This window comes from Bacillus rossius, chromosome 10 (genome assembly GCF_032445375.1).
Source record: "Bacillus rossius redtenbacheri isolate Brsri chromosome 10, Brsri_v3, whole genome shotgun sequence".
In the NCBI taxonomy this organism is placed as follows: Eukaryota; Metazoa; Arthropoda; class Insecta; order Phasmatodea; family Bacillidae; genus Bacillus; species Bacillus rossius.
The window spans coordinates 7,120,882-7,145,248 of record NC_086337.1 but is presented as its reverse complement, the minus strand read 5'-3'; the positions used below and the strand labels follow the sequence as shown (position 1 = coordinate 7,145,248).

The 24,367-nt window shown below is 36.9% G+C and overlaps 1 protein-coding gene across 1 annotated transcript in view; it reads left to right on the top strand.

Annotated features, from left to right (window-relative positions):
• LOC134535751 (probable phosphorylase b kinase regulatory subunit alpha) overlaps window positions 1-24,367 on the top strand; it is a 582,726-nt gene that overhangs the window by 201,361 nt on the left and 356,998 nt on the right. Inside the window, exon 10 of the mRNA XM_063374982.1 lies at window positions 9,817-9,926. Coding sequence (XP_063231052.1) covers window positions 9,817-9,926 — 110 coding nt within the window. The remainder of the gene's footprint in view (window positions 1-9,816; window positions 9,927-24,367) is intronic.

Genomic DNA, 24,367 nt, shown 5'->3' with positions numbered 1-24,367 from the left:
TTTTCTCAACATTTGTAAAACTCTTTATCATTTCAATTATTTGGGGTAAAATTTCTTGAAAACAATTTATAAGCAATATGAATATTAACTACTTCATTCTATGCAAAAAGATCCTTCTGATGCTACTTGAAAACAAACTGAAGTGTCAAATTTTCTGATACCTAGATACATTACATGCTTCATTTATTCTCTTCAACATTTACCTGGTTCTGAATGCCATAAACCATAATATCGACGACACATGAGGGGTGGGGTCGACCATGGAGAAGGGATCCACCCTTGGAAAGACAAAACATCGGTCACGCTGCCGGAAAAAATATTTAAAGTTAACCTCCTTGCCACCCAGACAACCTCACAAATAGAAAAACACAACCATTAGTGTTACAGCAAAATATTCTCCAAGGCTCAACATTGACATAGAAATATTTCAACATTTGAATGTATCTTTCTGTTTTTACAAGACAACAACTCCAGCCTATAATCTTAAAGCATACACATTTACTATCAGACACAAAGACTCTAATGATTTTAATTTAATACATAATTTCTGAAAAAAAGTATTCACAATATTCATAAAAAGTTATGTGTAAAGCTTTTAAACATTTCTCAATACTATACCTTGCCAGTCATATTTATTATATTTAACTTTACGTTTTAAAGTGTAATTTTAGCTTTACCAGTTTCACAAAATATCTAACCAAACTTAAATCAATATATGTTGTACATTTTCATTAGGTGACATTACTCATGTTTCTTCTTTATATTTACCCTTACTATTCTAATACTTATAGCAAAATATCATCATCCAATATTTATAACTTTTTTCTTTTCTTTTATATACTACCTACAATTTAATCATTCCTAGCTCCTGAGCTAGCCGATAGGTAAGGGGCGCTCAACTACAACCCTTTTAGCTGCTAGTCAGCTCGGCTAACCTATTAATGAAATTTAAAACAAAACAAAATTGGTTGTCTGTAAAGTCGGTTTACTTTTAAATAACCGTACAGATTGTGCTGAAAATCGGTGGACGATATTAAATTACATAATATTAATAATTCAAACGACGAAAATATGATTGAAAAGTCAAATCGATGGTTGTTCCAATCGAGTGGAAGAGAGATGCCACGCATGCGTACAATGAGCATGAAGAGAGATGCCACACATGCGTACAATGAGCGAACAGTAACATCCGTAGTGGGACATCCGTAGTGGGACACTTTTTCGTGCGTGCAGCCGGCGTTCATCGATTTATTAGATGTCACGTCAAAAATTCTCCAAAACCATACACAAATATACACAGCACTTGTCATTACACATCAAAATTTAAGCTTTACATACCTCAAATAAATTTCTACCAACAGGTTAACCATTCTAGTCATGGCATGACAAACATTTCATTAAGATACAGTTGTATGTTTCTATTCTTCAGAAACAAATTACATGAACAAATGCCCTTCCTTAGGTTTCAAACAATATCTCCCCTTTCAGCAACAGCCACATAAAAATTAACCTTGATGAGGGGTGGGAGCGATCAAGGAGAAGGGACGCACCCTTGCAAAAAAAACTTCGGACTCCATGCCGGAAACATATTTAAAATTAATCTCCTGGCCCCCAGCTGCCTCACAAACCACATTACACAAAAAAAAAACATCTGCTGATTATTTAGGGCAATACAAAAAATTCACCTAAACTCTGGCCACCATGAATACACACTTGCTTCTGCAGCTTCAAAACTTGACGACTGTTATTCATTAACGTTTAGTATTACATTTAATACCTTTAATATAGGATGTTGTCATCCTGTCATTCAATCCAAAACAAACATTTATCTTTACAAATGTGTGGCACTTTAATTTAAAATATTAAACCTTTTCAAAAATTCTTTAGTTTTCCGAAAACATAACTCATCATAAATTTTAGTTAACATCTTCCCATGACACAACGTTAAACAACCCAAACATTACCCAAGTGCAATGAAATTCTCACAATGTGAAGCATATTAGTAACTGTCTACTCAAAAAGAATTTATGCCATTATTATTATTATTATTATTATTATTATTATTATTATTATTATTATTATTATTTCAAAACAACAGAAAATATTCACATTAACTGATGTATTTATCTTCGTTTTCTTTAAGAATCTTGTAAAAAATTGCTGTCATAAATCTTATTTGTACATTCCTATATTATACTATAACTATTCTTAAAAAAAAAATACAAAAATTCTACAAAATACAAAATATAATTAAAAAGTATACAATTCAAAGGATAAAAAAAAATTCTGAAAAACATTTAAAAAAATGGCAAAATTTGCAAAAAAATTTAAAAAACATCAAAACCACAAAACTGGATTTGACTACACCCCTCCATCTAGGCAGTGGGCCAAACAAGTCTACACACACTGTTTCAAGATGTTGCATTACCCATTTACATTTACCATGCCTTTCTTTTGCCTGTGCACATACCAAAAAACTGCTTACTATCTTGGCTACAGTTCTGTACACATGTTTCTACACAAAAAACCTCTGAACATGTTTCACAGTTTTTTCCACTTCATGTTCCACATGGATCAGTGCAAAAATTTTAGTTTGTACACTAATCGGCATACACAACCCACATTTTGGCACCTCTACATTTACTAATTTTTTCATCCACATTGACCAAACATTCCCCGTTTACCTCATCTAGGAATTTTTCACATTTATTCCCAATGTTTACATGTTCATGTATATCATGCCCAATACCTTCTATATTTTCTTTTGACACTATTAAATCATTTTCACTAATCTCTACATTAGTTAGTTCCCTTTCCACTTGTGATTCACAGCTCTCAACCCTTTGTTTACTAGTGTGAATTTCTTTGTTTACATCAGTTTGTACATCAAGTTTAGCCTCTGTATGAACTAACCCCTGCCGTAACTGTTTACAAATTTCGTCCTTCATCTGTGAAAATTCCTGCCTAATTTCCTGTTGTCCCTGTAAAATTTTTTGTGTGAGTTCCTGTTGTCCCTGTATTAATTTTTGTTGTCCCTGTTCAATTTTCTGTATCATTTCCTGTTGTCCCTGTTCAATTTTATTGGTAAGATACTGTTTTAATTCCTGTTGTCCCTGGTTCATTGACAATAGTAATTGCATAATTTGGTCTGACCCCCCCATAACCTCAACTGGGCTACTAATCGTCGTAATGAAATATACAAATTACAAAAATTTTAACACAAATCTTAGTTGAATACTCAACACACAAGAAAAATAATGCAAACAATTAATTTAGTTCCATTTTTCGACTTGCTATTTTCGGCGATTCATCCCGCGATGTCCCAAGAAGCTTGGTCCTGAAGTCCCGCGATGAGACCGGCCTGAAGTCCCACGGTGCCTTGGGTCGCTCTGTCCCGCGATGTACCGCTTTCCGCAGTTTCTCTGGAACACTTCCCTCGCTGAAACAGCCCGTCGTCTCTTGCCGCATTCGCCGCTCAGCTACGCAGACAGTTCTGGATACTATACTGTTCAATGTAAGTCGTAAATGTTTTTGTCCTTTGAGGTTATCGTAGTCACGAACTGTTTTACGAATGTTTATATTTTCTTCTCTGCTGCCGAAATGTCCGTCTTAATCTCAAGGTCGTGTCCAAATTCAAGCCGCGCGGCCGGGCGCCATTTGTAACGGTTAGTTACATACAAAAATAAACAGATGTTCAACGCCGATTGTAATTTTTGTTGTTTTATTTTTCAAATAGAATATTGCACAGACGAATCCAAACACTTTCAATAATTTGCTCACTCATTCCAGTCGTACAATCGCCTGTCGAGAAATGCTCGCAGCCCGAGCGATGAAAATTAATAAAAAATATAACTTCGCTTAAATCTTTCAGTATCCGAAATCTGTGGCAGCGATCGCCCGACGACTACTGATGAACTCATGACACATCTCCTCCACGCAGGGAGGAGAAGTCACATGACCTCACCGACCAATCACACGCTCGCTTCATTCACACTTACAGATACATGCCAATAGGAGTACAGAACACACACTGAAAACAGTTTTCTAACCATAGAGCTAGGGACTTTACATTCTCCTTCTCTCTCCCACACCGTGAGACAGCAGTTATCACACATTTCCCACGACCAGTGGGGAATCACAGCTTTTGTCTCTCTCATACTGGGGAATCACTGTTTCTTTCTCACTTGCATTTACAGGCCTCTTATGCCTCTCTCTTTCTATACCTCACCCCAGGCACGGTCCCTTGTTCTGGAACCTTATGTAACATCTGCAATCTAATAAAACGTAATATATATAATAATAATACAATATTCAAATTTAAATAAATAATAGATAAAACTCATTACAATAATATTAGGCAAATATAAGTAGGAAAACAAAGTTGAAAGGATGACTGAAGAAACATGATTATTAAATAATTATAAATTCAGAATAAAATATACTGGCAACCTAACCATTCCTTAGTAACAATATTATTAGTAGGAAGGGCGTGTATGCTGCAATGCTACAAAGCCAGCAAAAAAAAAAAAAAAAATAGAAAAAAAAACTTATGAATTTTAAAAATAAAAACAATAAACCGGTGAAACACTTTTACAATAACTCTGAAAAAGGAAAAACTTCACATCTAAACGGAAATATGACCAAAATTTATAACAAATTATTATTACTGGATGGCATGAGGAATGCTGTAATCTGAGTTGTTAAAATGTGTTATTGCAAACTATTCAGTAGCAGCTTGTAAAAAAATAGTATTTTCAGTGGCATGAAATTTAGGAATTTAAAGACAAGTTTTAATTTTCCACTTTCTCCATAGTACTTTGAAATATTTGGCTGGCCCTGTTTTCCTGTAGGCTGTGATAAAACCACAAACAGTGCAGGAATGAAAGAACTACAAATTACTTACATCATGTATGACTCTAAAATAAAACATCAATCATGCAACTTCTTCTAACTGTTTTCATTGGTTCTGCTACTCGTTAAGTTCCTATTTATATAAAAAAAATTGCTCTTAAAAATTTTCATCTGCTCTGCCTAAATATTCTTTTGTTAGGAATTATGGTTTTAATGTTGATATACAACAAAGTAGCTTGTCTTGTTAAGAAAATGTTAGTTTCCATGCCCTGATACATCCCTTGTTATTATTAATACTCATAGAACCTGAACACTTCATGACACTCGTCTCAATAGCAGAGACGCCTCGGCACTGTGAGAGATTGGCAGGTTTGGTGCTCAGCCTAACAATCAATCCACAGCTGCCAGGCTGTGTTGGAAGGGTCAATATCATGGTGTAGGCCTATTCAACTCAGTTGAGCAACAAAGTGCCTAAAAAATATATAATTTTTTTTTGTTTCAATAATTAGTGAAATATGTGTTACGTGTAGGGATGGGGCGACCGAATCCAATATCCACCGAATCCGCCGAATCCTAGGGATTCGAAGATTCGGCGGGTCTGATATAGGATTCGTCAAAGGATTCGGTTTTTTACTATTTACGGAAAAAAAAATACAGTAAAACTCGCTTACGAGGTCCCGCATGGTAAGTTTTTCCGTATAAAGCGTTTAAATTGCCCGAGGTCTCATCATTTACGCCATTAAATGTGTGATATAAAGTCCACTAAAATTTTTTCTGAAACTTCCTGTCTCAAATAATGGCGCACGAAAATATGAAGAAAAGACAAATGAACAACAACATACGAAGAAATATGGATGATGTACCATAACTACAGTACAAACCCAATAGTTATTTTAAGATAATTACCATAAAAAGAACTAAAGATTCTTTGTATAATACCATAATTACTACAGAAGCATGATAGCTACCATATTTGCACTATAGTTACCGTAACAACCGAGATGTATATTTAGGCTGTGTTCCAAATAATCCGCACTCGCACTTGCACTCGCACTTGCACTCGTGCTCATACTCACACCCACAATTCCTTGCGTGCAAAGTGCATGCTCCATGCGTGCTCGCCATTTGGAACACAACCATACTCCAAAGTAAACACACCCATGCGTATGAGGTTTCCTACAACAATGTACAATGCTAACAGCTTCATTAAGACATGTACGTTGGTTTATCCATCACCTAAATGCATGTATGTATATGTTTATGTTTCATCATGTTAAAATTAACTATCCTAACCTGTACCTCCGGGTCAATTTCCGTGCTATTCCCGGTATCATACTTGTTAATCTTTGTTGCATATTTGTTCCACGTCTTACAGATCACATGAACACATCGCGTGTTGTTTAATTACGAACAGGTACTTACAATGAAACGTGCATTGTTCATTTGCCATTGTTTTAGATCAATAGTCCAGACGTAAACGTAAACAAACAATGGTTACGAGAGTACGCAACGAGCATGCATTCAAACGCACTCGATATGCGCACTCGTTCTCGTGCTCGCACTCGACGATATGGAACAACACTCTCGTGACGTCACTTCCGAGAGCGAGTACGTGAGCACGCATTTTTACCTATTTGGAACACAGCCTTACCGTGATTGTAATGTATTATTTATTTATGACATATTAAATTAAAGAACATTATTGAAAAAAAAAAGGATGTTAAACTTTGATATGTAAGGATGGCACATGTTGCTAAGAAATAATGCGATGTGAAAGAATGCAGTACTACTACGAAAAGTGAAAATGGTACTCGTGGATTTTTAGGTTATGGCAGTCTCTTTCGTTTTTCAGTAATATCGGCCGAAAATTAACAAGCGTACTGTATCGGAAGTCGGCAGAAATGCCGATTCAACTAAATATTGGCAAAATCGGTTTCTTCAATACAGCTCTACATTTAATTTTTATTTATTTTATTTTATTTATTTAATTTGTTACATGCCACACCAACAGCACAAAGCTCCAACGGTGGGCACAACATGTAAGACATGTAAAAAAAAAAACAAATACAGTAACAGAACAAAAATAAGAACAAAACAATAAATTATAAGAACAACAAATAGTAGGACAAAAACAAAGACAAAACAACATAACATACAGTTAGTATCCTTAGATTAATACATCTGGTATTAAATAATTTAGGTAATAACATTAGAGCATAAAGATAATTAATCTTTGGATGCCGAAAGAATAATTTTTTTAACAAGTTTTTTCTCTCTGGTAGGTTGTAAGTGATTAACATACATATTAAAATTGTTAACAAGTCTATATATAATATCATTTGTATTTAAAAGTGTGCACAAAAAAGGTGGGTTACGGCTATTAAAAGAAGGAATTTTAATGCCAGTAACATCAAATATATGAGGACATATAAGATTACCATAATAACAATGGAAGACAAAAATGGCATCTAAGATCTTTCTTCTAGTTGATAATGAACCAAGGAGGGAATTTAAATCTATGTTATTGATGGTATTTAATTTTTTGTTAATATAGTCAGATACTTTAGATTGAATCCTGTCAAGCTTTTCAATATCAGTGTTATTGATGCTATTCCATATAATAGAACCATATTCAAGTTTTGATCTTATTAGAGCTGTATAGAGGGAGAGAATAGAGTCAATATTGGAGGTGTTAAAGGTGATAAATTTAATTAGACCAAGTATTTTGTTAGATACCGAGATAATGTTTTCAATGTGAAGATGAAAAAATAGTTTTTGATGACATGAGTAAACATATTTCAGACTTCAGGATATTGAAAAAGACTTTAATTTCCATGTAGGTTTTTGTGTGTATGTTTTTTTTGCAAGTGTAAATTGAATGAAGTTAAATGCTTTTATTTTTATTACTTTCAATTGATTAAACTTTAATGACCAGTTACAGATATTTATGACACTAATTTTGAGGTTAAGCAATTTTACTAAAGCATTCCAGCCAAGCAGGTTGCCAGCGAGAGACGCTTCTCTTCTGCTGGAAAAACTATCTCCAATCGTAGAGCTAATTTAACTCCTGAACGTGCAGAACAAATTATTGTTCTGCATGATAGATTAAAGAAGATAATTTAATACTCTGTGACAATCTCTCTCAGAATTATTGTGCTGAAAAGTGGAAATGTTGAAACAATGTGAATGTACTTTTCAAACAACATGATTTTTGGTGCTAAGTTTGTTGAAGCTCAGTAAGGACTCCAGAAAAATTGACAAGGATGAAATTTTCCCAACACAAACATATACTTGGTTATGTTAGTTGGATGATATCAGTTACTAATGAACCAATGGAAACAGGTAAGATTCAATGGAAAAAAATGTTATTTTTTTCTAGCAGTGCAAAATGTAAACACACACTGTAAATAGTTACCCAAAATTAATAAGCCCACTCCATTTTAATACTCTATTCAAACATTATACTAAGTTTAAGATAAAAATAATTTCCCAAAAGTGTAACTGTACCACATACGCTCGAGCTCGGCTGGAAGTAAAATTCTTAGGCTCGCAGACCTCTAGTTATTTATAGAAAAAATCCTAACCGCTAATCTGTACTAAAACTGAAATTTCTCAAGAAAAATTTTTTGTCTTTATATACACTTAGGCTATACCAGAAATGTACCAAACTACATGTGATAAAGTCAAGGGACTTTTAGTGCAAGCAGAATACATCTCACTTACATTAGATATGTGGACATCATCTGTTAAAAGATTCGGGTTTGGGTTCGAGATTCGGCAATTCCAGTCTAGGATTTGAATTAGGATTCGGATTCGAGGAAATCAGGATTCGCCCCATCCCTAGTTACGTGTAATATAGTTTTCTGTATATGCCTACTATTTAGAGATAAGCATTCTGAACAATTTCTTAGAAACCAAACTCACCATCTTAGTGTCAATGTGCGGGATTCATTATTGGAAGTTAGTGGTTTCTACAGAAACGCAAATTACCCAGGCCTGAATATCTGGCCAAATGTTCATGGACTATCCTGTAATTATTTATGTTACTGCCGTTGGAGATAATATATCTGTTAGTGTTGTTAACTTATTTGTTTAAAAGAATACCCATTATTTATTGAGGAACTTGTTGTGGAATTAAGGTAGTTTAGGTATGTGGTTTGGTTTGTGATGAATGGACTGTGAGGAAGTGTATTATAAGTCTACACCGTCAATTATCAGCACATTATTACTTTTATGAGGCTCATTATTCTTATCATTGTGATTCATGCTCAGGAAGTAGTAATTGTCGCTTTCATTCCTAGGAATTCACTTATCAGATATAAAAAAATCAATTTTTTTTTTACTCTGTACCAAGCACTGAGCAGTTAATTGGCTTTCTTAATGTAATTTTGTGTTGTTTTAAATGTACTTTAAAAAATTTTTCTTGTACTGCTGATAAATGTTGATATTATGTACGTTGTAAAAACAAATAGAGATTTTGACGTGGTAATGTCTTATAAATCGATGAACGCCGGCTGCACACATGAAAAATTGTCACGTTCCGCCTGAGCCGAGCGTGCAAGAACCGGCCAACCACCATGCGAGAAAATCTTCTATAATATCAAACAGGTTAAGGCGGGCTTTTTAACTAATGTTCGTGAATATATTTAAACAAATTATTTAAATTAAATTTGCAATACTGTAAATCATATTCGAAAAATAAAAAGTATGCAATTTTTCATCAATATTTTCTTATGACGTTATCACGTAAAATTATCGTCCGTAAACCGACTTTACAAACAACCCCCTTTTTTACTCTTTACCAAGTACTTAGCAGTTTATTGGCTGTCTTAATGTAATTTTGTGTTTTTTTAAATGTACTTGAAAAATAGATTTTTTTCCCTTTTTGCAGTAATATTGTTGATCTTGTTACTGTAGATGGAAGGAGGATGTGGTTGTGGGTGGCAGCGGCAGGCGTTGTTGCAGGGCGCAACCGCAAGCTGGGGCTGTCGGGCCGCAAGTCGCGCGACGTGGGCATCCTGAGCACCAGCAAGCTGTACTCGCTCAACGACCGCATCTTCGCCTTCACTCCCCAGGTCGGCCGCCATGCTCTCGTGTCTATACTTCATTGGTTATGTTACAAAGAACTTCAACTAATTAATTTGGAAATTGCTGAAGAAGCACATACAACAAACACCTTTGAAATAAATTTTTTATTCCAATACCACCATCACTCATATACAATTTTTTTTATTTCCCAATCATGTACGCGACCTTCCAGGTTAACATATCTTCTTCATACAGCGTAATTCCCATTTTCTCAGCATACTTAATCATTTTAAGTTTTCCATCAGTGGTAAAGCATTACAATAACAAGCCTTCAGTAATTATTGCCAAGTCTTTGTCAATGATACACATATTCACAAACCACTTGCAACATGTATGTCATCCGATAAGTAACAGCAGGTTTACCAACATTGGAGCTTGACAGAACTCGAATGCAGCATTGCCATGCAGCATTGTCTAGTTTTGAATAATAAATGTAGCACACATTCTACAAAAATTGTGATCTTTATTTGGGCAAATATACCGTATTTACTCGCATATAGGTCGCCATCGCATATAGGTCGCACCCATAATTTGAGGTCTTGAATTTGGTATTTAAGATTCCCCCCATATAGGTCGCACCGGTAATTTAATGACGCAAACTGCCGGCGCGGCGTGCACGAAAGAGTTAACGGGTACTGTAAAACTCCGCTACTACGAGAGCTGATAATGGCGTGATAAATTGTTGTAACAAGTACTCGTAATAACCGAATAAAGATAATTGAAGTCAAGTTAGATTCCTGACTTCTTAAAATGTCTTAATTGTAGACTATAACTCGAAAACAGTGCTTTGTATTGAAAAAATGCACAGAATAAAAGTTGTAGGAAATTTAATTACAAATAAAAAAGGTCTATTATGATTTTTTATATCTACAGCGGTTTTCGTTATGGGTTCCGATAAATACTCAGGCTAAGTGAATTCACGTCACGCGAGTTCGGCTATGCTAGCCGGCTGGTTGTTATTTTCGTTCAAAACGTGGCGAAGGAACTTGTGTGGATCAGGTAGAAAACATTCGGCTATAAACGAAAGATATAAGAACAATGCTATCCTGAAATGCTGTGACATGTTTTTGGAGTAGATAATCACAGCGACAGACCGACAGGATGCGCTCCCGCCCTTGCCGTCAGCGATGTTTATTTTGACAGCTCAAGCAATTATCTTTTCCACGACCCTTCACAGCGTAAAAAAAAAAACAAAAAAACACGTTCGAATGCAGATGGGAAAGTAACTAAGCAGTAAAATAATAAATAAATATATTTACGGCCCTGCTAAATTTTTCTATTCAATAAAATTCGTGATTCGTATTAGTGATTTTTCAGCAGAAACTTCTGTGTGACTAATAAACAAATTTTATCATAATAACTTAAACTTATAAAGTATTTATTAACGGCGAAGAACAGTCGTTTAAGCCCATAAAAATATTTATTTTACCGAGAATGGACCATACAACCTGTCTTTTGTCGCACGCGGTGTGGGAGGGGAGAAGGATGCTGACAGTTTCTTACACAGAAGGTTGAAATAAGGGAGGGAATGTGTTGAAATGTTAGTTGGTAAAAGGGGGGGGGAAGGGTGTTTTTACATGGTTTGTGGCTCTGGGAGGGATGAGCCTTGAAGAATTAGCAGGGAATGGGAGAGTTAAGCGTCACGTCACGTATGACGTCAAGTCGCCGCTACCGCCAGACTGGCCGGACGAGTTTCTTATGCTCTCGCAGAAGCTACCACGGCTGCTTTTCGTGCGGGTAAGATAACATGACAGCTGAGATGGCTTTTCGTGCGATAGTGGACGCGCAGAGCTCGGCTAGACACTGCCGCAACAAAGTGTAACAGACTTGTTTTTCAGCCGATTTTACTCAAATTTTTGACTTTCTCTGCTCAAATTTTTCACGGTTTCTCAAAAAACGGTCGTATAAACGGAATGGACGCGTCAGAGGGGAGTCGCATCGGCGGGATTCAACTGTATTGCAAAAAAAATTCCTCAAAAATTAAAAAAAAAATTTTCTTCACATATAGGTCGCACTTCATTTTTTCCCCATTAAATCTGGTGAAATTGCAGCGACCTATATGCGAGTAAATACGGTAATATTATTAAGAATTGTCCTGGTTAAGGTATAAAGACTGTATTTTTATGTAGTCAGATTTTTACTATGTGCAGATGTTTGAAAACATTTTTTAACACAAAATGATTAAGAGAAATATGTACCATCCTGCAGAGGGGTCATTCCTGCTTATGGCTCGCACCATATCGTCGCCTGAGAATTGGAGTGTTCTATGTCCATTGAAGTCGGAACTGAGATATAAGCATTTGAAAGTTGAAATAACTATGAATATCATGACATAGAACAAAATAATTTTGGTCTTAAATTAAGAACAAACATTTTTATGTGCGTAGACGTGTGTAGATATAGTACAAATGAATACTAATATTAATTTCGTGTCCATAGCATAAAAAACCTAAAAAGTGGACATAGAACACTCCAATTCTCAGGCAGCGATATGCAAGTATTTAGTAGTTCCAGAGATACTAGTGGAGTCTTCATAGTTTATATACCTGTATTGCCCCTTCAAACTATCGTATTCCCAAGAGAATTTACTCTCACTTGTCAGTTTCTTCTATAAAAACCAGCACACACTTCAGTCAGCGAAAAACTTACGCAGGGCTGGAGGAATATAAAAGCAGCTGCAGTTAGATCACGGAATGGTGTGGTTGAAGCATGGGAAATGTCATGCAGAAGCAATAATGTTGGGCAGTAGATAGGAAAGGCCGATTCAAGCGCAGGCGCAGGAGCCAGGAGCCGACCGCCATCTTGGATGACGTCATCGGCGGCCATTTGGATGATGTCATCTAATCGCTAATCCATGCTAATACGTATGTCAATCCATGCCAATCCATGCTAATCCTTATGCCAATCCATGCCAATCTATGCTAATCCGTATACCAATCCATGCTAATCCATCTGCCATTTGGTTTTCTAGAAATTTCTACCAACTTCGAATCGTAACATCACCGTTGCACTTTACGTCACGGCCGCCATCTTGGATTAGAATTTTTTTCTTCGAAATTTGATGTAAACATCAGCCGCCATCTTGTTTCGTCTGCTGGTGGCCACCATCTTGTGACGTCATATAGTTCTGTTGGTCGCCACCAGGTAGCAGCAGGGATTATTATTTTTTTCTTTAACTAAAATATTCTCAGTGCCGGGGCTGGGATTCGATCCATGGGACGTGAAAACATAGAGGACGTCGAGGCTAGAAAGCAGACGCTCTATCCACAGGACCACAAGACCAGTTGGAATATAGGGGGAATAAATAATCTATATATGCTACATACTGATGCATAGTTTATGATAAAAGGGGGGAGGGGGTTTTTGTCTTCCTTAATGCATACCTAAGCATGCAACATTTGAAATTCAAATTAATATATCGCCGCCATCTTTAATTTCAGCACAGACTACCAGACATTACCACCAGATGGCGCCAAGTTCAAATATTAGTTAGCGAGTCGGCAGACAGGTGTCGCACGCCGCCATCTTGGTTCTCAAGTTGGCTGGTAGATGTCGCTAGTATCGCGCCCCAAATTCAAATATAAGTTGTCAGGGACGCCGCCATCTTGGTTCTCAAGTTGGCTAGTAGATGGCGCCACCGTTCACATCCTTTAGTTCATATAATCAATACCAGATGATGCCACCGTCAATATCTTTAGTTCCTAGTGTTGCTACCAGAGCGCGTCACCGTCGCCATATTTAATTCTTAAAGTTACCGCCGGAGCGCGCCAAATTCTAATTCAAAAACTTAGTTGGTAGATAGCGTCACTAGCAACCATCTTGGCCGGAGAGGTGTGGCATGATGCGTCAAAGTATACGTACCCTTATGCGCATCAGACTCACACACGAGAAATTTCATTGTCAAAGTCCCTGAATGTATGCTTATAGGGGGATTACTCGTTTAACTGTATATATACCTATTAAGTAAATAACCTACAAGTGTTATGTAGTCAGTCGAGACAAGTCGGGAACGAGTCGAGACAAGTCTAGACGGAGTAAGTCTAGACAGTCGAGACAAGTCTAGACGGAGTAAGTCTAGTCAGTCGAGACAAGTCAGGGGGGACAAGACGAGACAAGTCGGTAGCCTGTACTCACCAAGTTCTCCGTTGCCGTCACTGCCTCCCGGGTATCTGACGAGTCCTAATTAATATACTCGTACACATCCTACCTCTATGACTTCTACAAACAGACTGACTGTACCTACTCCAAAAGGACACACATATATATATATATATATATATATATATATACATATATATATATTACACCCACATGAAAACATTTGATAACCATCAAGAATGCCAACATACGAAAATGAATTAACCATCGCTGAAAGAAATTTCCCAACATTAATTAAAATTTAAAAAAAGTCCGGTAAGATACTGTATTTTGTCTATAATTTAATAAATGATGATAGAGTATTTATAAAATATTAGTGTTTTGAATATTGTTGTGTGGAGTCTCTCTCTCTCTTCTCGTAGTGGCGGAAGACATCTTGAAGGCAGTGTTAGAATTTATGTATTAAAGCAATCACTCTAGCTGAGGAGTTTAATAACTTATAGATACAATTTTTTTAAAATACTCTGAATTTAAAACAATTTTTAATAAGAGGGACCATTAAATGGTTTTTTGAAAGTAAAGCAAACAACGTAAATGTTAAACACATATTTATTTATATCTTATTACAAACAGCAATGGATAAGAAAAATCACTGATTTAAAAGAAGTAAATTATGAGTAATAAAATTACATAATATTCACACACTATACATCATTGTGAAAAAGTCAACATAACCTATTTACATAAACTTGAGAACCAATACCTAAATATTAAGCATTACTACAAGTTACATAGAGTATAACATACTCTGAAATACATAATAAAGAGAAAATTGATATAAATGACATTATACTTTGCTTAATAGTTCCAGAAGTAATGAACGCACTGCTACACGAGCAATTTCAACAGTTCTTTCATCACTAGTGTTTTCTGTGGAACATACTTGAGTGGTGTCTTCACTGATCGGACATAGATGACTGAGATCTCGGGTTCGACTCTTGTGAGATGTAGGAAGGCGAAGCTGACGCCGGCGTTTAGGCTGGACTGCTACTGATGTGGTAGGTGCTGGCAATGTGGGACTCATCTGGGCACAGGCAGTAGATGTCTGTACTGACGAAGTCTGACCACATGCAGATGCTGGCGGTGACTGAATAGCTGGTAGGTTGAATCCATGTGCGAAAACCTGTTTAGGCGTTGCAGGGAGAACTGTATCGTCTCTCATCATATTTACACTAAAATATCCATAGCCCAGACAGTTGATAACTTCTAGAGGCATATCTTGAGGTCATGGGTATAAAACCAGTTTCACGTGAAACACAGTGTCACAACTCTCCGAAAAATGTTTTAAAACACCGTCGATCCACTCACTATAATCAACAGTGCCTAGCCCAGGTGTTACACTGGAGTATATACTGTTCGGCTGAAAGTTAGACATCTTGGTTAACTACTTCCAGGGTGGCCAGCCAACCGGGAAATCGGGAAATACGGGAAATAGCCAGGATTTCTTAAAAAAACCAGGAATACCTGGAATCAACAAGGAATTTTTATTAGAACCGGGAATTTTTTTTATGAAGTAACGATCACAATAACATACGGCTGTTAAATGAGAACGTTCACCACCCGTCGAAGCAAGACAGTGTGCTCGTGTGCTATATTTTGTGAAAGTTAATTTGTTCATATTGCATTTAAAAACTTTTGTAGTACGTAAGAAACCGTTAACAATTCAGACTTCCATACTTATTATGTTTCTGTATTCAAAAGCAACAGCATTTTGGCTGAAAATGTTGTTGTAGGATGGTAGTAATTTCTCGCACGGCATGTTGGTAGCACTAGTTTTGTATGTATATTTGTTTTTACTTTGCGCTCATGTTGTTGCGTCACGGTATCACGGATACTTTTCTCGAGGTTTTTTTTAAAAGTTTAGTTGTGCGGGACGTTGTTTTGAATCTTTTAATCTAACATGTAATTGGCGCAGACTATCAAAATGTTAACGAGTTCGGTCACCACATACAATGACAAATGTACGGAAGAGTTTGAATGGGTGGAGAAAGATCCAAAGTGCGGGACAAACGCTATTTGCAATTTCTGTATTGTTAAAATCTATATCGGTAGCATGGATGGGAAGAACAGCATTAGCCAGCTACGCAAGAGGGGCAAAACACGTGCGTTTGGTGCAAGTAATTTTTGTGACTTGAGATTATAAATTTTTTGTTGGTGGTAGGTTTTGTTTTAAGCAAGTTCATTGATTTAATTTTTAAGCCTATAGTTAAGTTGTCTATTGTTTAACGGCAATAAAACATCATATTGTGTGTGCTTTGTGTAACAAAAATGCAAATTGTATGCAAATATTGATAAAAACCACCCTTGAAAAAACCTGGAAAAAACCAGGAATTTTATTATCCCAGAAGAGTGGCCACCCTGACTTCTGCTGTAGGTCCTTACACCACCACAGTTTCAGCTCGACTGCCATCGCACGAGTCGAGGGTCGTATCAAAAATATATGTATCACTTGGATAAATATGTCTTATACAATTCCATAGAGTAGAGCATTGATTAGAACAGTAAATTGTTAATATTATTTTCAGTTGTATGTTAGACTCTATGAGATGTTAATTGCAAATTCACTCTCGTTCATACAGTTAGACATTAGATTCGCTCCTAGCATGAGATGAGATGTCCATGCTGGTCTCCCCACAATTGATGGAGGTGATGACCTGGCTGTAATTGATGTAGGAGGTGATTGACGAGATGCAATTGGCAGTAGTTCGACAGCATCGTTACTAACGATGGTTGCTGGTAACATTGGTTCACGAGCAGGATGATTTGAGGTTACGTCTTCGAAAACTTGACGTGATGACTCTATTGGTGATTGATCACGCGCCTTGCTGGCGGAATCCAACATTCCAACACGGTGATCAACCATCCAAGCCCTAAGCATGCTTGCATTGTGTCTTGAGATCGGACCTGGACATGTATTATTATTATTATTGCACGCGTACAATTTATTTAATTCTTTCAATGATGGACAGTCATATTCTGCTTGTACATCTAATATTAACACATGTTGCTTACGAAAGTTAGTTAGCCACCGTTTCTGCTCTATTCCTACAACTAATACAGGTCCGGTCAGATGACTTGCCAACATGTTGGGTGTTGAAGCATAAGGAAAGAGTCCGTGTTCCCACTGTAAACCATGAAAATTTCTAGTGAGCCAGGCATTTGTTTTTTGATGCTACCTGGTGAGATATTGCCATTTAAATGGTGGTTGAAAGTTACATGTTATTACATTTCCTTCTTTATCTGCAATGCTAAGTTCCTTGATAATAAATCCATACTGACTAGAGAAGCCTTGGATGTTTACACATTTCGTCATGGTAGTCGAGACGAGACTAAGCCGGTAATGTACTGTCAGGTCTTAGATAATAGACAACACAATCTACCTTGTTGCAGGATGTCTCGATGTCCGGAGCCTCCTTGTCACAATCACTGGTCCAGTGATGACCGAAGTTGCAGACCTATAGTTGAAGTAACCATCCTCGGGGACGTAGTGCACACGGCAGAATCCTGGCGTTACTTCCGCATACTTTGCAGTTGGATCGAACAGCATTTGCTTGAATTTGTAGCAGCAGCTCTATACCCACACGACTATGTGTTGACTGCAGTGTCTAGGGTGTTGACCTCAATTTATACCGCTAGGACCACCTTCCAGTCCAGTCACATGTACCGTTGCTACTGTTGTTGTCCCCCCGCCTTGCTGGCGGCCTCCAACATTCGAACGCTGTGATCAACCATCCAAGCCCTAAGCATGCTAGCATTGTGTCTTGAGATCGTACCTGGACATCCAAGTTACATAGAGTATAATATACACTGAAATACATAATAAAGAGAAAATTGATATAAATAACATTATACTTTGCTTAATAGTTCCAGAAGTAATGAACACACTGCTTGACCGGTGACAGTTGTAACTAAATATTAAATATATTAAATATTTTATTTTCCATTACCTTTTTTGGAATTTATTTATCATTCACTCTACAAAAACAACTCAAGACAATATACCTGACCAACGAATTAAATACAGTACCGCTATGCCTTACATGAAAGTCTAATTTTTCTATAATCTGAATATCCTATAAATCGTTCATGTACAAAGCAACACATACAGGCCAATGGCCTATGGACCATGAGACCGAATCATGACAATATCAGACATATAGGCTAGTCATTTCAGGACCGCAGGACCTTTTTCGTCTTTAGATGATTAGTCATTATGACCATCATGAAATTTTTATACAAACTAAAGGACCAAGTGACCTTGAATAATATTTTAATAACACCAAGAGGTTTTGAACTAGTAAATATTCAGTCACTACATATTTTACTACGCGCAATCAACAAAAAGGAAGCACCATCAACGAAAAGGCAGCACATTTGGAAACACCATCAACATAATGGAAGCACATTTTGTAAGCACCATCAACGAAAAGGCAGCACATTTTGGAAGCACAATCAAAAAAGACAGCTCATTTGGAAGCACTGTATAATGTAATGTAATGTAATGTAACAATTACTATAGTACTTATAAGTATATAAGTAGAAGTGTGCTACAATAATATTAGTTTCCCAATGGTAGTAATATAGCTAAATACATATAACTGTAATGAAATGGGCGCCGTTGCTATACTATCCAAAGGGGTCTATTATGTTGATTAAGAGTATTGAACACGTACATAAAAAAATGAATTAGAGAATAATAATTAATTTTAATGATTCAGATGTGTGCGGCTTGTGATTGAAACATAACACATATTAATTAAATACAGAACGACAACAACGATAACACGTATCCTTAAACTATAAACAAATACATACACAAAACATAACACTTCAACTGCGAATAATCTGTAATTAAAAGGTGTTATTAAGGGGAAGTAAATATGGTGTAGATTGATAATAATAAAATTCTGGGTTGATATGGATTATTGTGGCTTTCCTGGTTATTTTTATGTTGTTTAATTTTCAGGATATACGTAGGCACAGATTTATATTCAACCAAAAATTCAATTTAAAATTATCATCACTCCAAAAGTTCATGTATGATAAACAGTTCAGTGTTCAAACTCTTCAACTTATTTAAAATTATCGTAGCTCAGTGTTGAAAAAAATCTAAGTGCAATAAATAAATATCTTAGGATTTATTTATTATATAATGTTTTCACCTCGGCTATTAGCTCAGGGTTTGCAGGAGTTCTGCTCTAAGACCACTGAGTAGAATGAACTGTAAAGGACACTGAAATAAAAATATTAATTTATAATACTGTTCAAATAGATGTTAAAAATGTACTTAATATGGGTAATTAACTTTGCAATAATCATCAGTCTCAACATTAACATCGCATAAAAGTCGGTACCAAGGACGCTATCAAGATCAAGATGGCTACCTTTGGCTTATAGCATAAACCTCAACTTAATTTGTTGGTAACTTATCTTTTTACCGCCGGATATTGCTGTAAACACTCACGTTCGTAGCTATCACAATATCAATTAATATTAAGTCACTGAATTTACTTGATCTTTTAAGATTATGCCAAAAATGCTAATTTAGATAAGGCCGGCGTCGGGATAGGCCCTGACGAAGAGACGCCTATTCTTACTTCCTTTCTACATGACATAATTCACGGACGCATTTCCGCCCACGGCGGTATGCTATTTTACAAGATAGCCTGCGGCTGTAAACAATGCAGCCAAGAACAGACAAAATAATGCTGGTGATTAATAATCACATCAAAACACAATGTAAACACTATTAAATATAAAATATCTGTGGGTGAGACACAAATTACAATAAATAACAGAAGTGAAGTTACAACAATGAGTTAAATATGGAATCAGGTTAGGTTTGATGGTAGTATAGTCAGTTCAATGTTTATGAATGCTAAGCTGTAGCATGACAGTTCCGTAGTTTGAAGGTTCGGCATAATATATTAGAAGGTAAAACAACAACATAGTATCATAACTAATAAAGAAATACATATATGATAATAAAACAATTAATAAGTATTCTTATGTTGCTGTACGCGGTACCATGTACCCGTACAGAGTGCTGTCCCAGATGAAGTTTTTGTAAAAGATCCTTTTAATAAGTCTAGGGGGTTTTCAAAAGTTCATCTTAACCCTTTCTTTCAGTCAATTCTGGTCACGCGATAAATTGGCGGTTGGCGAGCAAACGTCTTTTTTATATTTTATTTTTCCCTCAGCAGGTGCGAGCTAAAAAAAAAACAAAGCGCACGGCGGTTGAACTAGGAGCAGGAGTGGAGGGAGGGAAAATTTCGCGCCAACGCGACACCCAATTAGCGACGACACTGGGTCGCGCGATCACTTCTCGCTGAACGGTCGTACAGTCAAGACCTGCGTCACGCAGCTCCGCGAAACTCCAACGTTTTTCTCCGTTGCTCCGTCGTTGATGGCAGTCTGGAAGGGCTTACGAGGCACGGACACATTTCAGACACTGGTAAGTGTACTTACAATTGTGAAGATGGCGAAAGTATGCAATGTAAAGAACAATTGCAAGCCCTGCATTGTTGTGTACAGGTCCAGCACGGCGTCAGGCGCTACTGCACAGCACCCTGGAACGAGTCGGGTCGACCTTGACAGCACCACGGGAGGGGACATGGTGGCGGGTCGGCGAACCGTCTCACGGCCACCTGCCGCGACATCCCAGCTGTAGACTGCACTGCTACAAGGGCGGCGTAATCAACACCAGACCCAGCTGGCGGGAGGCGGCGTCTCGGCGAGACAGTGCCTGCTGACGGCGACGGCGGTGTTCCTGGTCCGACATCGGGACGTTCCACGACTAGCGTGGGACGTCGGAGTTGGGTCCTTATACAGTCGTTGCATATGCGGTTAGTTCACACACATTTTCAAGGCGCACTTACACGGGCGTCCTTAACTATAGCTCGGGCTTAACTCTCAAATTTCACCTCTTCAAAACCACAATGTCCTATCTGTGCTTTCCAGTCGTAGTCTCGGGTCACCTCGTTCATAACCATTCAACCACAAATAACCATTTAAAATACTAGGAAAAGTATTTCATTACAACAATTAAAATATATATATATTATTATTAAGAAGATTTAGGGTGTTTTATTTAGAACTTAAATCTATTAATATTTAATTTACCTGACTCACAGGGTAATCTTGTACCATTGTTATTGTATGGGTACTAACATACAGTAGATTCATGCTATAAATATTAGATAATATTTCTTTTGTTTACATGTTTGCTCATAGACATAGCAATTATTTTCAGTTATTTTCTGGTAACATAATTAATTTGATTACCACTAATTTCAGTAATAGTGTGATTACTGTTCATATTGCACTAAAACTTAATAAGAATTGATATCATTTTATCTCAAGTATAACAAGTTGCCTTGAGATTAATTCTCAAACTATTTAGTTACTAATGTTAATATATCACCAATAAAGCATATTTACATTTTGCTTTTGGACTTAGAATTTATATACAATAAATTGATCACTCATCAAAATACAATAATTATTTACACATTTATGTCACTATGACTACATAAATAATTGCAATGTAATTAAATGACTTATTATTGCAATAATAATAGTAGTTCATTTCATAAAATTCATTTCATGTTATTTCATCTGATAACATTATTAATTAAATTCAAATACTGCAGACTTGCAGACAATAATAGTGTATTAATATGTTGGTTTTTTTTTTTCATTTCACTGTTGATGTGAAATTATAATTTCAGGATGTTAGTCTGACTGATTTCATCACACTTTGTTGACACTTGTTACACACTTTGGCCACAGGCAACAACTGGGTAGCACAGAAAATCATTTCCTCTTGCTCGCGACACCAATGTTCCATGTTCTGTATCACAGCCAGAAGAATAGACCCCAACAAGTAGGTCGTTTGAAACTTCAAGAAATGATAACTTTGTGTGTGACAACAACAAAATTAGTGTGTGAAGTATATACAACCATGTTGTATTTCTTTCAGTGGCAAATTTAAAATAAATTAAGCTACTGCTTAATATTCAAATTTAAATTCAAGTGTTTTTATTCATTCAAAGCAAAGTGTTTTTAAATGGCTCACTATAAATATATAATATACAATGCCAAACATAATACACATTATAAACAAAATTTGTGCAATTTTTTTTTTTTACACATGATATTACACAGTCAAATTCATGGCAATTTTCATTTTATTTTATTTTTCTGAAGTGAGCTTAAAAATCATCAATCAGTGTGACAATAATTTCAGCATATGGATAACGCAAACAAGGTAATTAGTTCCTAGAGGGTTTGCATGGCTTCGTAGTTGCAAGAGTGATATGTGGCTTATTTGATATGCTGTGTTTATGCTTGCTAATGTGGACAATCAGCTGGTCAGCGAATTCTAACACATTCTGTTACACTTGGTCATGATAGCTGTTCTCACACATGTCAGTGGGTATTCATACAGGATACACAGTTGTTTTTAATTCCACAGCTGACACCTGGTCATGCTCGTGTGTACATGTTGTAATGTTGACACCAACTCTGTGGTGCTAGCGCCATGCAATGCTGTATAAATAGCTCTCTGGCTATACACTGTTACACACAATAAAATCCTAGTGTGGGTGGACTATTTCACCATGCCTCATCACTGGACAAACTGGCCTTACACTCGTAGGCTGCCAGTGTAGTGTATCAATAGACACTACAAACACAATAACAGCAAAAATAACATCTCATGGCTGGCACTACCATTGCTGGCATAACATGTGAAACATCACACATTTGCACTATAGGATGTCCTGTCCTCTATTTACATAGGACCATCCAATGTATTCTATACAACAACTGTACATTCAGGCTATCTTCCACAGTAGTATACATGATGAGTTCTAATGAGCTCTGACCAAACACATCTTTACAGATTACTGGGCTGGTTGTAGGCCCTTAAATGTGTTAGATTATACCTTCCCACAACTTGGTTGGTAACAGGGTCTTGCAGCTCATAGCAATTTCCACGTATGATCTTGCTTACCACATATGGGCCTTCGAAGAGCAGAAACAGCTTCTTCGTCACTCGTTCCCATTTCTTGCTCACCGGAGCTGTTCTTAGAAGCACTCGGTCTCCAACTTGGAACTGCTTTACTCTAGATGAACTCTTGCGTTTTCTCCTGGCTAAAGCTTCTGCTTGTAGTCGCTTACTGATGAGGTGCTCAACCTCTTGACCGGTTGGCCATTCCGTCACATCCGTATCTAGGTCTCTTTCAGGTAAATAGAGTGGGTTAATCGCTACCGACCGATCCAGACTTAGGGCTTCATGAGGGGTAAAACCGGTGGAACTATGCACTGTATGGTTTAATATGCACTCAATCGCAGGTATGCGATCACGCCATGACTGTTGTGCACCATGGCACATAACACGTAGAGTATTTCCCAAAGACTTCATAACCCTCTCAACAGGGTTACTTTGAGGGTGCCTTATAGATGACATAGTAGGTATCACATTCATTTTCCTTAGGCCTGTCTGCCACAGTTCACTCTGGAACTGGGTACCATGGTCTGACAGTACCATCCTAGGTGTTTGCACTTCCTTACAAAATTTTTGCAGGTACCTCAAAACTGTTTTTGCAGTTGCATGCTTAATTGGAAACAATCTGGTATACTTAGTATACACATCCATTATTACAAAAATATACTGTACACCTGCTTTAGATGGTGGCAGTGGACCAAACAAATCTACTGACACTAGCTGCATAGGTTGGCTGGGTAGAATTGCCTCTAGAGTTCCATGCAGGTTCTCAGTGGGTGCCTTTGATTTCTGACACAGGTCACAGGATTTAGTATAAGAGGTAATTGTACGTGGCATGTTCGGCCAGTACAACTGTCTGCTGACAGCTTCCAATGTGACCTAGGGTTTCATGTACTTCCTTCACTATAGGAAAAATCATGCAACTGGGCACTACTGGTTTCCAGTTTTCAGAAAATATATGTTTCTGTTTAGGATGAGCAAACAAAACACCTTCAGCTGACATGCTGAAATGTTGATGTATTCGATGATCAGCAGGCTTATCAGTTAATCCCTTCTTCATCTTGCAGCAGAATTCATCTGTGTTTTGCTTCTCCTTTAAATCTTGTAATATTAATTTCAAATTAGAATTATTTTGAAATGGGCTAGGCTGATTGATTGCCACAAGAAATTCCTTTGGTCTGCTTGCAACTGGATGGGTGTCTGAATTTAATTCTGCCAGTCTACTTAAGCAATCAGCTGTGACATTAGCTGTGCCTTTGA